Source organism: Dromaius novaehollandiae, chromosome 2, assembly GCF_036370855.1.
Source record: "Dromaius novaehollandiae isolate bDroNov1 chromosome 2, bDroNov1.hap1, whole genome shotgun sequence".
Taxonomy (NCBI): Eukaryota; Metazoa; Chordata; class Aves; order Casuariiformes; family Dromaiidae; genus Dromaius; species Dromaius novaehollandiae.
In genome coordinates this window covers 47,427,850-47,444,846 of record NC_088099.1, presented here as the reverse complement: position 1 = coordinate 47,444,846, position 16,997 = coordinate 47,427,850, and the positions used below count along the sequence as shown (strand labels likewise).

At 39.0% G+C, this 16,997-nt stretch overlaps 1 protein-coding gene across 4 annotated transcripts in view; it reads right to left on the bottom strand.

Annotated features, from left to right (window-relative positions):
* The window catches only part of SLC25A13 (solute carrier family 25 member 13), a 104,706-nt gene that overhangs the window by 47,048 nt on the left and 40,661 nt on the right, over positions 1-16,997 (bottom strand). For all 4 annotated transcript variants that reach the window (XR_010387668.1, XM_064506380.1, XM_064506381.1 and 1 more), the window contains one exon: positions 5,119-5,258. Coding sequence is in view for 3 of the 4 variants with exons in the window: in XM_064506380.1 (XP_064362450.1) it covers positions 5,119-5,258 (140 nt within the window). In the remaining variant the exon portion in view is untranslated. The remainder of the gene's footprint in view (positions 1-5,118; positions 5,259-16,997) is intronic.

Here is a 16,997-nt window from a genome sequence, read left to right as displayed (position 1 = left end):
CCTTAACTTCCAATTGAAATACTACATCCTGACCTTAAAGGTATGATGAAAATCACCTTATGTATCAGGCAGAAGAATGAAGAGGGGAAAAGAGTTTCAGCACTATGGCTCACTCACAGCATTATTCAGAATTTTCTGCTTTTAATGAGAAATGCTTGTGGGGGTTATAATTTGAAGTGTTACAATTTCAGTTCTGTCACGTTTCCTTTACATTACAGCCTCCTATGTGGAGGTGTTACAATTCAGCAATAATATTCACTCTGGCTGGATGTAGCCATGTAAGCTCTTGCTTCATTTCAATTGTGACTATAATTTCAACAGAATTTGGAAGCAAGCAATTTTGGGAGGTTTACAGTGGGAGGAGCACAAGAACACAAAAATACCTTGTCAGCTTGAGGCAGGCAGCTACTCAGGAGGTACACAGCTCTGAAAAGGAGTTGGGTATAATAATTCTTGTATCCCTAATACTCGCCACCTGGCAGGTGGAAACATATGAACAAACGAACAAAAATGTTTGTCATTAAGTGGCAGTATCACCAAGGAAAAAGAAATCAAATTTAGCAGAAGGACTACATGGGAAACTGAATGTTGATTTCTTCTCTTATTCAATTTGTTTTTATCACTGAAATTCCTGGAAATCCTTTGGTGGCAGAATACAGCACCAGAATGCAGTAGAAAACCTGGGAGGACAACTTGCAGAACAGAAGTCCAGTTTGCAATCATCTGCATGCACCAGGCTGCGAGTTCAGTGGTATGTATATCGGCTGGTGGGCCCTCGCTTCAGAGCAACATCTCAGCCACAGAACCAAAGCAGGGCTCACACTCCAGAGAGATATGCTAAGGGCACATTTCTTGTCATGATCCAGCTAATTACTAAAAGGCTGTTAGTACTCCTATCAAGTACAAACCAAAGCCCTCCATTCTCTCCTTGCTTAAGTACCTGGTCAAGGATTCAGTGCTGCCATTTGCCCCATGCTCCTATCAGTTAGGAAAGAACAGCTTCACTGTAAAACAACAGCAAGACAAAGCTCTGAATAGGGTGATCTTAGTCCTAGGTGCTCCCTTCCTGCACTTCTTCCATAGTTCAGACACGAAGTGGTTTAAGCATCCTGAGAATAGTTGCAGAAGACTCATCCTATCTTCTCAAAAAGGAGGAGGGTCTTTTTAAGCTGCTGTTATTTTGAGCAGTGCTAAACACTGTTCCCAGCTTCACTGAACAGAAAGCACAGGGACTTTGTCACTTGACATTCCCAAAATGCGAGCAAAGCAATGATAAGGCATACAGATACATTCAGACCTTTATATGGTAGCACAGTCTCGAAACCAATTTCTCATATAAAAATTTGTCACAAAAACATCAACACACAGATGTCATTGCTGTAATCACTGTACATTGCATCACAGTGCAATAAACTCCTAAGTGTTTAACTTAAAAGCAAGGCTATCTATCTGTTCCATCAGGCTCCAAGTCTGAAAGGTAAGACATCTCGCAGCATGATTAAGTATGTTTCAAAATGAGGCTCAGTAGCTACCAGCAATTATCAGGGAAATACGATGAGATGTTTGCAACACTGCCTGTGCTGTGTATGCAGCTAATATAAAAAATACCACCTTAAAAATAAGCTGAAAAAATAAAGCAAAACTGTAGCATTTCATGAGAGTTCAGAGATGCTATCTGATTTGCAATAATTTTTATCATTGCTTTGCAATACAAATTGCATGTCCTAAAGATTCTTCTCTGACTAGACTTTCTGTCAACCCAGATATACTTGGAAAACAAGCTTCTCCCTTGATGCGGCAAGCCTAAAATTCCCCCAGCTAGAATAAGTCTTTATGGAAAATTAATTTGCACATGATGGCAGGCACGCTGGCACCAGAATTTTCATGAAAAGATTTCCCATTTAGAGATTTTACTTCAGCTTTCACTTATAGCTCATTAAAAACATCATTACTTTCCAGTTAGATAGAAATTTATGTTCAGGTTTCATTCCAATGGATCTACAAGTCATTATATGCAGCACAATCCTTTCCACTGGAGCAGATCCTGAGATATCAATTATAAGAAGTACTACTTCATCCACAAATATGATGGGCATGAATAAATTCCCAGAAAATGTGCAAATTGATTTACAAGGCCCACATACAAACCTATGTTAAAATCCAGTTCTGTAGAATAGATTTCATATGCTGAGCAAGGGGCCAATATTGCTGTTCATGAAGCAGATCTACCATTTAAATAATAACGGAGCGTGACTATATCCAAATGGATACAGACAAGGCTGAAATGCAGTGTGGAGATCTGAGCTAATTTTAAACTAGCAAAATGAGAAGCAAGGTAAAACAACACACCTTGAGCTCTGTGCTGACACAGAGAGATTGTTATCTGTAGTTGAGCTAAGCAGTTTGCAGTCTATACTTTGGGGCATCTCTCTGTTCTACTGTCAACAAAAAAAGTGATGGCAGAATAGAAATATTCCAAATCCCCTACAAACTTTTCTTATTTAAAGTAAGAAGAGATTTGTCTTATGTATGGATAAAATATATTCATTTTATTTTCCATATAGCTTCACCTTTGTCAAAAGTGATGATTAGTCCAAATGCTGCGACAGATTATGAATAAGTATTCACAACTCCATGGGACATAATAATAGGACCCAACATGAATGAATTCTAATCTAGTTGGATTACTTCATTAAAAGTCACAAATGGCATTGTACTTACAAAGCAGTACCTGAAGTGCCTTACAGAACCATCTGGTCCACGTTATGGACAACATAAAGAGCATTCACACATCAGGAATGCAGAGAGGTAGTTTGGTACCCACTGTGGTCTCCTGCTGTCCAAGGTCCAAGGTCTAGACATGAGAACAAGATGGACTCATGCATAGGGAGAATGTCAGAAGGAAAGGCTGAGTACCAAAGGTTACAGAGCTCAAAGGAAGATTTCTATGCCTGTGAATATTAACTCTCCAGTTTGTGCTGAGAGTCATTTCTGTGCCAAAACTTCAGTATTTATAATATAATGCTGCAAGGCAAAGGCTGGTAAGGAAATTCATGTGCTTCAAAGATTTACGGTTCTAGAAAGTGGGTAAATAGATGTATCCACTTTCCATCACTGATGGAGCATCCTAACAGACTGTAACGATACTGGCCAACTGTTTATTTCAGCAGAGTCCTAGGACAATTAATTTGCATTAAAGTCTCTTCTGCCTGCACCAATGCAGAGTGCATTTTTATTCATAGCCTCAGAACTTTCCCTGGATGCATCTCATCTCTCTAGAGGATACCAAAAATTGTCATTCTTATTCTCCATGCTTACACTCTTCCATCTTCTTTCCATCCCAGACCCCAAAGGGTTGGTCTGGCTCATGAGGACCACTGCCATGTTCCAGCACAATCTTTTACTCTGCACTGCTACATAGCTAAGATACACTTTTACATTACATCTAGGGATTATTTAAAAAAAAAAAAAAAAGACACACCAAGAGCAAACACCATTCTCTGCAGAAAATGAGATCCAAGACAATATTTTCAGTCAAATAAAGAGGAACAGGAGGAAAAGGAGTAAAAAGCCTAATAGTTAGGACTCATCTTCAAAGGTAGACTACTCATGCCTCAGCTCCTGTTCTTCCTAATTCAAAGAAAGAATATGAAAGTACTCAAAGAAACAAAGAAAGAACCCAACTCTTCCAAATACCCAGCCATGAGGTTACAAACTATTTTAGGTCTGTGGCTCTGAACTTTTTTTTTTTGGGGGGGGGGGAAATGTCTTCTTTTCATTCTGTATTTTTCTTCAGGTTTTCCTCAGACCTCTAAACAAACAGATGCATGAGGCAAACAGGGCTGGTAGTCTGTAAAACTGTGATTTTAATCCACCAAAATCAGGATACGCAGCCAGGATTTATTCTGTATGGAAGGAGGTAGTGGAACACCAAAACATGTGGCCACAGACATTTTTTTCTGATCAAGTAACAGATTTGCTTCATTTGTCCAAAAGAAGTTCTAGTTCACTATTCTGTCACAAAATTGTTCTATATCTCTCTCTCTCTCTCCTACTCAGGAGCTACAATCATCGATATAAAACCTAAGGGAAAATGATTTAATCATGTGGTATCTGATGTCCTCTTTACACAAAGTTAATTAGGCTCTGTTCTACAAAGTCAATTTGAAACATTTGTCTCAATAGCATTATCTTAATTATTCCTCATCAAAATGATAACACCTCCTACTGTGAACTAACACACTTGTGTAAACAAAAAAGAAGAAAAAAGAAATCCTGCAGTGTTAAAGAAGGTTCCCGTTTTAAAACTCTCTAGTGTAAGGCATTAAGTATTCAGAAGGAATAAGAATAAGAAATACACGTTTTGCCACTTCAAGGATCACTTTCCCTAGTGAAGACTACTTTTATTAGTATTTTTGAAATACAGATAATCTGGTTTTGTTTATTAGCATAATATTTTGCTTTCTGTGACAGAGGACCCCAAAATGTGGTCAGGCAAGAATTTTTTTTAAAAGAAGAACCTTATTTTATTGTCTATATGCCACAAGCACAATTAATTAGCATTTTCCTATCTGAAACACTCTTAATTCAAGAAAGGTCAAAAGTAAAGAAGTATGTGGAAAGGGCTTGCAGCAAAATAACATCTTTACTGTATATCTGAATTAAATACAAATTTGGTAAACACGTTTTTTACACACAAAAGTGCTTCTTAATAGCAGTCTGTCAACTGAGTCCAAAGAGTTCAGTATTGTTATTTAACATTCTTTGACTCAGCCAATTTAAATATATAGGAGATTTTTCAAAGTTTGATGCCTGGGTTTTTGATTTCATGTCTCTAACTACATGAAAACATAGAAAAGACCAGCTAAAAACAGAACTCCTTCTGCATACAGGTGGAAAAAAAAAACCCAAAAACAGCTAGCTAGAATTAGCAATTTAACCACAAGCAGATCCTACTTATCAACACACCAATAAAAGTCCAGCCCTCCAACTGCAAAAGCCTACACATAGTCTATCTTGCAACTTTCCTGCCAGTGTGGTATCTGACAAGTTTGCAAGTACTTTGATTCTTGTACCCTTCTTTTTACTCTTGACAAATTGTACTATATTTAGACCTACCAGTAAAAACTGGGTGAACTCTGCATATGTTAGGTGTCTTTTTCGATCCTTTCCAAAATGCAGCTGTATGAACTCTGAATTCCAGTTAAATGGAATGTGCTGATGAATCGTGGTCTGGCCAAAAACTTGCTTAGCATCCTCTGGGAAGAAAAGAAAAATGTTCATTTAAAAATAAAATATAGAGAAGCATACATTTATACAAACAAAAAAGTATGTTTTCTAACAGGAAAACAACATTTTTCATATGAATTAGTAATATATTATAAAGCAAATGTATTTTTTTAACATAATCATAATATATGAAAAATTTTGAACATCTTCATAAATACAATCCCTAAATATCTTCTTCATTTGTGAAGTTATATACTAACAGCATTTGATTAGAAGAGATGCAACTAGATATTTCAAGCTTCAAAGTCAAGCAAGAAAATATTAAAACTAAAAGACAATTTATAAAAAAAGATGACTAAAGCTAACCAATTCTCAGCGTAATCTTTTCAAGCTGCTAACAATGAAAGTTTTGTGTCACCATAATTCAGGCTTTTGTATTATTCCAAGAGTCCTCCACATTCAAATAAACCAACTACAAAACTATCAGTATTTCAAGTTCCATTTTCTGTAGTTACTTCACAGAAGCAGTCACATGCAGGGCGGGTAACGGCACAAACGTATCACCAACACAAAGCAGGCTTTAATAGTCTCTGGCTTGCAGGGGGCGGGAGGAGGTTCGCTTGAGCACACCTAAATGCAAGGTTCATAGTTTGGCTTAGTTTAGTCATCTTAACCAGGCATTAGTTTATCGTGGGCTGGCAGACTTTTTGATAGTATATGGCATTTTGAGGGAAGAAATACTATTTGAAACATGACAAATTGTATTATCAATAACAAGGACCGTAAATTGTTGGAACCGGACTGTGTATGTTAAAACTAATGGAAACAGCAACAAGATCTGAAGAAGTACTTGACTTTCAGACAAGTCTCTCACATGACACAGCTCATTTCAATGCAACAGAAAAAGAAGTCCGTCTCAGCCAAAAATACAGGACAAAGATATCTTCCAAAGACAAACTCAAAGCCAGAGGTTTCCAAACTGCTATACATGTTTCTAATTGCTGTATGACCCCTTTAGCGATGCCAGCCAGGAGCTAGTTCTCATCTCCTGTTAACTCTTGTGGGCACGGACAGGTTGTTCACAGGAGTCACTGCCTACCCACAGGTGGGGCCAGGAGCTGCTTTCCTGCTCCCTTCACTCTTTGTGGGAAAAAAGACCAGGAACTCAAACTCAGCTCCTGTCTGTCTCTGCAGGTGCAGAGTTGGAAGCCAGCTCCCAAGTGTAGCCGGCGCCTGCGGGCAAAGAAATCAGCACAGCTCTATGCCTGCCTGTTGGCAGAAAGAGCTAGAAGCCACCTCCTTGGAGCCAGCCTCTGCCTGCAGGTAGGCCTGGGAGCTGGCTGCCAGCTCATCCCAGTGCCACTGGGCAAGCAAAGGTGGGAGCCAGCTCCCTGGGGCTGTGAGGTCTCTCCACCTGCACTGGCTTGAGCTCTGCCTTCTGGTTCAGCCCAGGTAACAGGCAGAGCCAGTCAGGCACAGCTGCTCTGCTGAAGTCCTGGGGAAACTCAGCCAGGGCAAACTCCACATTTTTAGCCAAGGAACCAGGAAGTGCCTAAGTGAGTGAAGGATAAAGGCATAGGAAGAAAAAGTCTTGAGAAGGTGAAAGAGACAGGTGTCCTGCTGCATATGCCTCCTGTCCCACACAGACCCACAGGCGCTATTGGTATTACCCGCAAGGACAGCCTGTTCTAAAGCACGGGGGATGCTCACACTCTGTGCTTTACAGAGATAGCAAAGATAATACAGCAGACCTCTTTCCATCCCTCAACAGTCAAGAGTTTCATCTTCAAAACATACTACCCACTGATCCCAAAAAGTCAGTGGTGGAAGAACTTGTATTTAACTTGTGAGCAAACAGATGGACCCTAGTTAACCTCATATTCTTAAAATTCAAGTCTCTTGGCTCATGTCCTGTGAGAGTTTTCTCCAAGCAACTTGAGACTGTGCCCCCAGGACAGCATTGTTCATTCATGTCTTCAAGCTCCATCATAACCAGCTTGGATTTTGCCAGCTGGCGTTCTCCAGGAGCAAAATCCTGCTCTCAGGGCAACCACAGGGAAAGTAGATCGGTGCAGAGAGAAGTTTCATCCCACTTATTTAAGATGCTTCCCCCTAACACAACTGATGCACCTTGCCATATGTCAGCAGAGATTACCTTTAGAAAGCTCCTGTTTTCTGCTAGACTTCCCCCTCCCTCCTCAATCTTAAAAAAGGGAACCAGTAATGAGATGACAGCCTCAGTCTTGTCTGCAAGCAGGAAGAAATGAAAGTTTTCTCTCCCTGCTAGGAACCACTCTGCTTTTCCAGAAGAAAGAAGGTATTCCCAAAACAGATCAAGTATCTGTTTCAATCTCAGTTTCTTGCACAGAAATCAGATGCTCATCCTCCTCTTTCCCGCGCATCCCACTTCCTGAATTTCCCCAAGGCAAGACACTGATATTGCTGGATGAGATGAGAAACAAGCTGCCATTTAAAAAATCTATACATGTTCTGTTGGACTCCAGACTTGTCTTTGTCAGAGGAAAGAAGTGTGTTCTTACTCCATGTGAGGTAAGAGATAAGAAAATCTTAGTTATAAAGGCAGTCTCAAATCCCTTTTGATGTGAACAGGCTCCTCACAGTCTTTGTTTCAACTGGTTAACATATGAAAGTTACAGATTGTCCTGTGATTATGCCATTGATTTTATTCTGATTAGTTATCACGCATTAGCTAAGGAACAATGCATCTTGTCGCCTCCCCCCTTTTGTAAACACTCCTTAGTTGTGGCTTATAAAAAAAAATTCCACCTCAAGTAAATCACTCGGCAAAAATAGGGAAAAGAATGGTAACTTCAGAATAAAAACAACTTTTAATTATTGGCCTTACCAATGCCAAAGTAACCCCCAGCAAAGAAACTTAAAACCTTATCAAGCCTGCTAATATATTAAAATTATATCCAGGACATTTGCATCCTCTTGTCTATTTTAGAGATTAAAGGCTACACACATGCCTCAGAAGTTCAGAAAAGTACAAATATCCCTTCAAACATTCCAAGCAAAAGATCGTACATATGATTTGTGCCATAACTTGGAAAATACAGACTACAGCATTAGTTTAGGTATTTAGTAAAATAGCAAGATTACTCCCTACATTACATTACTTGAGCTTTTCAAAATAATGTTGCAAATTGATGTCAATATGTCCTTGAAAATAATACTAGGTGCTTTTCTGACAGTGTGTATGTTGGATTATACAGTGCAGCTAGCCGACTGGAAGATTGCCTACTGTGCTTTTATTGACTACTTGATGGCATGAGACATGGCATCCTACTTGCCTCAGACTTTTTACACATAACTTGTACTTCTTTCTCACAACTATTCATAGTTCGCAAACGCCTGTATAAGTTCAGTGGACTGCATCTGAAATTTTTCCCGTTTTCCTCACTAGTCTCATCACCTGTTCATCCAGAACAATTTCACTGACTTGAGCCTCGTCTGTAGTCGAATTGTCCGATTCAGATACTAAAGATCGTTCATGCTCCATGAAGAAATCTACAGTATTTTAGCCTGTGATTTAACTGTCAAAAAGGTAGCAAATTGTGTATTAGAACTCACTTCAAGTTATTGTTCAGTTCTAGCAATATCATCTCCGAATCATCCAAGTCCAGCATTAAAATAAAAAAACCTGACAATTCTGAAATGTAGTCTTGCCTCAAATCTGGAGTCAGCGTTCCACAGCTAACTCCAAGTAGCTGAACTAAACACAGAAAAAACACAGAGGAGCAGCAATGGCTTTCAGTAGCCAGGAGTTACTTTATTCGCTTATACCTTTCTTAAAAGGGACTGCTTCACCAAATCACAGAAAAATTTGGGTTGGAAGGGACACTTGGATGTCATCTGGTCCAACGCGCTGTCAAAGCGGGTCCAACCACTTCAGGTTGCTCAGGCCATGTCCAGCTGAGCTTTAAATATCTACAAGGATAGAGATTCCACAACCTCTCTGGGCAGCCATGGTCATATTTGGTGCTAAACCAATATTTATCAAGATATCTGATGAACTGAAGCTTTTAAATCCATGTCAAAACACTATTTACTTGTTTTAGTTTCAAAAAGGCAACATGCTAATGCTCCAATGTCTGGAGGCGTAAGAGCACAAAATCTAAATCTAGCAAAAGGTATGATCATTTCCATGTTTGGGTTGCCTAAACACAGGGTTGTTGGAAAGCAAAATGAACAACAGATTGAAGGAGGAGATTTTAAATATTCACTTTTAGAAATACATGCTGTTATTTGTGACAAGCTTTTTAAAAATTAAGCTTTGAAATTCAATTATAATGTAAATCTCAAAGTTCTAAAATAAGTACTTGTTTGTCCCTGCACTGTCTCTGATTAAAAAATAGAAATCTTATGATTTTGGCTTCTGATCACATTACAAGAAGGGCCTTCTATTTTGTCTCCAACTGAATGACTTGCTGGTTTAGGGAGGGTATTTTTGGTCTTTGGGCGCTAAGGTTTTTCTCATCTCCAACATACTCACTGATCTTTATGCTTAAATGCATAATGTACAAATTAGTACACTGTATGCACATTTCCTTACTGTGATTAAGAATTATAACTACTGTTTTGGAATAACCACAGACACTCGTGACACACTAAAGACCAGCAATATTCCCCATGTGAAAATTATCTATTTGGAAGTTTGCAATTTTAACATTTAAAAGAATGAACTGAATGTCATTCTTCTACTATATTTTGCATTTAAGTAAAGAAATCAGAAATCTCAGCTTCTAGCTAGGAAGACCTTCTAGGCATTAATCAAAGTTATTAGGAGAATTACTTGCATGTGCCATTAAGTTACTTGACAGAACAAGCTACTAAAACCTTTATGGGCTATAGTTCATAAATACCTAATGTATTAAATCTGAAATTCTTTCAAATTAATTATGTGCACAAGTACCTAAATGTTTCAGTCCAATAAAATTAATACCATCCCAATGCAGAGCTAGAATAAGTTTCACGATCAGCTAAAATCCTACTCATCTTACAGAATAGCTGCAACATTTTTGCAAAAAAGCTGTCACAATGGACCTTATTTTATATGTTATGTATGGTATATTATATGGTATTATATTATGGTATGTTATACCTTTAAGCAATTAAAGAATTTTTGCATGGTACAGAAAATCTGTAGCAAAAACCTGGACCTTGATAAAAAATGAGATTACTCTGATGGTACAAGTAACAGCAACTTCTGTAAAGAACACAGGCCACCTTCTGCAAAGGGGAAAACAAAAGAAAAATTTGAAAAGAAATGAACTCTTGTAAGTTAATAGAGTTCCACATGCACCAATAACCTTCTCGAACCGTTCTGGCAGTAATTGTTTCTATATTCATCACACTTAAGGGCCTAAAGAGGAATGTATGAGCATCAGAACTACAACTTCGACTCAATGGAGCAAAATTAATGCAAAGAGTGTGGAACAGATATTTTAGTGTGAAGAGATAAGAATTTTAAAACTTAATAGGCAAATCCCCTTCATTCTGCTCAGACAAAAGATGATATTTTTACAAAATGATGTTTTGTTAATGTTAAGCAGTTCTGATTACACATTTGGAAACAGCTTCCCTCAAACAGCACTCAAGAAAAGTACACTTTTTTATTAAAAGTCAGTTAGAATAAATCCTAGATGGATGAAAGACAACAACAACAAAAAGTAACTCCAATTGGGCCAATTAAACTATTCATGAGGGTGGCTGGTCCACCCTCATAACTAGAGAGCCCAACCACCTTGCTAAGAACCAAGACCTGACCTAAAGCCCAGTGGAATGGAGAACAGGACTGATGTTGATTTCCACAGGCTTTGCACCAGGTCCTCATAGACCATTTGAAACTGCTCTACATTTTTCCATAAGCTGCATGGTCCTGAGTGCACCAGCAGGCTCTGCAACCTCTTCCCCCCACACCGAGGGTTTGGCTGCCTGTGCCCAAGGCCAGTGGGATGTTGTGCAGCCCTGAGTACTTGGACCACAGCCTGGGAAAAGAGTTGTGGGAGAAAGAGGTGGGAGAAGGTTCATCTGGAGACCTTGGTCCTCGCCTGAGCGATGCTGCAGGGATGTCTGCGCCTGCCCCAGTACCTCAATGACCCCCGGTTGGCTGGCCTGACTTCCCAGCCTGGCCTCAGACCTGCCTCATTGTTACAGATTTGTCTGGTGATCACCAGGCCCTGGCAGACCCTGGTTACCATCGCCAGACCTGCTTTGCTCTTCTTATTCGGGCATCGTAGGACTGTGCCTCTCGTTGGTGAGGTCTCTGCCCATGCCTGCCTGTCTTGTCATCACCCTTGGCTCCTGGCTCACCTCCCTTGCAGAGCAGCCGGCTCCTGCTGCTCCTGGACAGTAACAGCCACAAAGTACAGCAGACTTGTGCAAAAGCACATGTGTACAGAAATATGTACATATCTATGTCAAAACATTCAAGTAACAGTATTTCATATTATTTTTTTGTACTGAAATCACTGTGTTTTATCCAAGTTTTTTTTTTCTTATTTACTGTTGTGAATTTTAAAAATGCAGCTAAGTTTAATATCATCCTTCTACAGTCTGACACAAACTGTTCTATAATGATGGCTTTTTATTTTGGAAAACTTATGTCCACCACACATCTGCTCAGCTAAGATGTGGAATGATGTTTTTCTTATTGGTAGTCCAAGTATTTGACTGTGTTACCCATTTACCCAGAAAAGGGGCAACGCTCCAGAAGTACAAGTGATTTCCCTACGCTTTGTCAAGGAAAATGGATTGAAATAGTTTTATACTGGGCACACTATGAATTAAATAATGCATTGAGATAGCTTGATTACTTAGGCTTGCAAAGAAAAGACATGCTTTCTTCCAGCTTCCCTCAGCAAAACAAGGACTGAAGGAACAGCTGTCACAGCCACCTACTTCCACAGGTTACAAGCCCCAGAATAGCACTCTAAGGCTGTATTTTTACTGCCTCTTAATTCCTTGCAAAACACGGACTACAATCTATTCTGCAATTCTGAATCAAAGAAATTAATTTAGGTTCTTTCCTTCTTAAAATATGACTAGCAAGAGCTCTGGTAGAACCCTCAAACTGAAGCTTGCACAGTAGAAACCAAGCGTACAACTGAAGATAATGGAATTGTAATATATGACTCGAGAGGGGGGGTGATTTGCAAAAAAGAGAGCAGCTACGGTCAGTGTAATTTATCTGCACTCTATCATGTGGTTCTGCTATAGTTTTAAAACAGCTTCACTCAAAAGAGTGCAAAACCCTCCATTAGTGCCCTGTATTTATTTAGGCTAACATTAGTTTCAGCTTGCACTTGAACAATATGGTTGCATATACACACTTGTACATAAATACCTCAACAAATAGGAATTCACTTCTTTTGTTGTGTGCATATGTATGTGTGTGGCACGCATGTGTATGCATATATACATTCATGTATGTGTAAATGGTAGCTTTTTCTTTAAAATAGGACTAGTTACTCCAAATTTAGAGAAAATCCTCAAAATTAAACTACAATAATAAAAATGGTAATTTTAACCAATTTAGCTATTTTGAGCAAGTCCAGCTATAGACTAGTGCTGAACTGCAACGGACAACCAGGGATTTCTGATGCTTAGCATCAGTCAGTGTTGCTTGTGGGTCACCAAACCTGTTACATCAAATTCAGTGTCCCTGTTTCCATGTGGATAACTGAAATCATCATCTGGACTTATTTCTGTTATTCCTATCACAGAGATGTTTACAACATAGGACTTCAAAAATCCAGACTGACTTAACAGCTTTCCGCACACCAGTAGGGGCTGACTTTGCTGCAGTTGTCCAGGAATACAAATTTTCTTCAGTTCAGAAACATGACTGTTTCTTATACCAGTTTAATATTCCACCTAAAGTGAAAAATGCAAACTCTTGGCTCAGAGAAATTATCCTAAAAGAGCATAAAAGTTATTACACTTTACTCTCCAATACAGACTGGAGAGCTCTATTTCTTTAACAGCTATTTTGCTTAGATAGATGGTATAAAAAAAATCACTTTCTTGCAAAGCATTAACATACATTTTCCCCCACTTAAATTCTTCAATTTCAAATGCACTACAAAATGTACTCCCACAACAGTACTGTATTCGTATAAAACTATTTTAGTTCAATTAAAATGTCTAACTATCTACCCCCAAACCTACCTAAACTATAATTTTCACTTTGAGCACTTCCAACATGTTCTTAGTTTTGTTTTCTTTTATCAGCTTATCAAATCAGGTCCTGCATTCCAACTGTTGGAAAAAAATAGTCATTAACTGCTAGGTAACAGCAGATTTTCCAATTTAGAAAACTGATGTACACACACTGCAAGTATGTGTATTTTGCTATCTGAAACTTCATATTAAAATTTGCATTAGCAAAACACCTCCCCAGCTCTCAGGGCCTGCTTAAGTATTTAACTCCTAATTTGTAATCCATGACAATTCGAAACAGAGATGGAACAAAATCAAGCTTAAAACCTACAGCTGCTGCCACAGTTTAAATATATTCTGATGTGGAAGGCTCTGGTGCCTCCTCAAATGCTGCCTAGTAATCACGTTGGGTTTTTTTCCCCCAACAGCATAGACAGCTGCATAAAGGATGGCTAACCCTCAGCTTATTGCTAACCAGACAGTGACCTTATCTGGCTGAAATTTACTCTCAAATTGGCTTTATCCCACCTTTTCCACATGCTACATAAGTAGCATGAAGTAGCAGCAGAAAGCACAATATTTTAGTCATTTGAGCATGCAGTATTCTTGAATTATCCCACCAACTGGAAGTGCTCTCTGTTACCTCTATCTTTTACAATGGGAGCCATTACAGTCAGTCGTGCAAATCTGCAGTTAGCCTTTCATAAAAAGCGGATTTTTGACCTACTGAACTGGAACAGCTTTGGAGCAGTTGTTCTGATCTCTGGCAAGATACCACACAACACATGCATGCCAGTCTGATATTGGGGTGCATCTGCATTCAGTTGTTCAGCAAACACTGCTCACAAGTGACTAAAAAAATCTTCCCCCAAATCAAAGTGATTTTAAAAAAATTATTTGGCAAACTGGTCACTTTAAAAAATGCAATAAAGCTGCACATATATCAAAAAATGGATGCCTTCACAATGTTTTTTCACCTCCAGGTAACACATTAACATCTGGAGCACATCAATGGAAAGCAAAAGCTTACGATGGCTGGTAGGCTGCCCTCATTAAATGAATTGGTTGACTCAGCACGTCTCCAGGAGAAAAGAGACTGTATTGCGACAGCAACAACTGGAGTGTCAGCACCCTTAGAGACAGTCACAGAAGGGCAGAGAAGCATTGCAGCAGGCTGGAGTCTCGTACTAAAGGTGGCTGCTTTCGTTCAGATGTGAACCACATCCATTTTGTGGTATGAAGAAGCAACAAAGGCTGTATAGCACCTGTTGTACACAGAGGTGAGATTAAGAACAAAATCGCTAACCAAATGTCTTTAAGATGTATTAAATAGACTTTAAAGTTGACAACAACCAAAAAGCCCCCCAAAAGCCCCAGAATACCAAGTCTAGTACAAATCCTAACAAAAAGTTCAGCACACATTCCCTTTTAGGAGACAGACATACTAACTACTGAACAAAAGTTATTTGGTTATAACTTTATTGCCACATCCACACTTTTAACAAGGACAGAGCTGTCTCGCAGGTTAACTTTAATGAAAACATTAACACAGAGAATATGCTTCTGTCTTCATGATCTTCCCCGATCAAAAGATTCATAATAAGCTTCAAGTTTCACTTCTCTGCTGAAAATGTGCTTGCTTTCTCATCCTCTTACCTTCCCCTTGTTCTGGTTGTTTGTGCTCCTGTCACTTTTAAAAGTGAAAACCTCACTTCTTCACAACATATTCATACACTGTCCAATTCAGCTCGACCATGATTTCCGACCAAGATTTCTGAGCACATCTATTACCTCTGTTAAACATAGCAAATATCCAAAAAAACAGGCTATTTCCAAGAGTAACATCCCTCTTGGCAGTTAAGATTCTGGATCCAAGCTTGCTCACTTCTGTCTTCCCTGGATGTTAAGGGGAAATAACAGGAATTTATATACAGAATATTGCACATTTGGCTTACAGAAAACATTTTCAACCTATTTTTCAAGATGCGATCCCTTGAAAATATTTCTACTGGAGCTGTGGATATCCATAATTCACACTTACTGGCAATAATCTTACATTTCTTTGTTACCTTTTGTGGCCTCCTAAGAAGTGGGTGACAAACTGCCAAGGCACAAGGATCACAGGTTTGGAAAGCACTAGGCCCCCTGAGGGCATAAAAATGAATTTACCCCCCTTGCCCTGAAGACTAAAAACCAGATCACTCCTGCAAAGGTAAACTGAATAGGTTGGCTAACTAAAATAGCATTTTTATTTTCCCCATACTTCACAGTTGCCGAGACAGTCAGGGGCTGAAGCATGTGACAGATGAAGAGAAGCGGAGGCAGTGGGGTTCGCTCAGCCTGGACAAAGGCATGCTAAGCGGAGACCTTATCGCTGTGTATGAGTACCCGACAGGAGTGTGTAGGGAAGATGGAGGTGCACGGCGGAAGGACAAGAGTCAATGGACGCAAGCTGGAACACGGGCAAGCCCAGCGAGGCGTTAGGAAAAGGTTTTTCACCACAAGGGTGGTCAGACACTGTAACGTGCTGCCCAGAGGGGTTGTGGCGTCTCCACCCTCAGAGATATTCAGACCTCAATCAGACACAGCCCCTGAGCAATGTGACCTCGCCGGCCCTGCTCTGAGCAAGGGTTTGGACCAGATGACACCATGGTCCCTTCCAACCTTATCTGTTTTATGGTTCTGTGATCACTGCTGGTAATGAACAAAGGATATGCTGAGCCTTCACTCTGATGCTTGTCAAAAGGCAGCTTTAATTAAAAGTAAATAAATAAAAAATCTTCAGTTCTGGATGATTTAGAAAGCTCAGTTGTATTTTCTAGATGCAGTAAAACACAACTGTGTAAAAGGATGGAGCTTATCTTAATATTTATAAAGACAGATTTAATTTGCGATTAAAACATGCTTTGTTTTACTTAAAATGCCTTCACGAAAGTGTGCCTGGTTACATAATATTTTAGTTACAAGAAAAAACAAAACAAGAAAAACTTGCTAAATTGACAGTATGTCTTGAAATGAAATTCTACAAAAATAACAAGCAGATTTCAAAAATTGTTTTGAAGAAAATAAGTATACTGAAAAGTCTTCCTTGCATCCTCTTCTAATTAAAACTAGTCATTATTCATGCAAAATCCAGTACAAACAACAAAAAACATTACAGACTAAAATTCAAATTTTGCATTTGTGCTGCCGCCATTGGAATCATCACATCTAGGCAACTATCAGTTATAAATCAAGAAACGTTAGACTGCATAGGTTTAAGCTAAGACATCACAAGCTACGAATGGTTTTTCACCACTTTGTATCGGCAATGGAAACGTCACTGAGCGTTACTGAATATTGCAATTTATCAAGTGATCAAAGCTTACAGCCTCAGCAATTTATTTTGATAGCTCAAATTTAGCTTTTCATTGCTTTACACAGTATTGAGTGCGCTAGGCTGGGTATCACTAAGCTAGGTGTTGTACAAGAAGAAAAGAATTACAGATCCTATAAGATCATAACAAGCAACTATAGGAACAAAGCATAAAATAACTCTTTGCAACAAAAAAGAAGAGTTAGCTTGCGAAGTCTGAACCTTATCC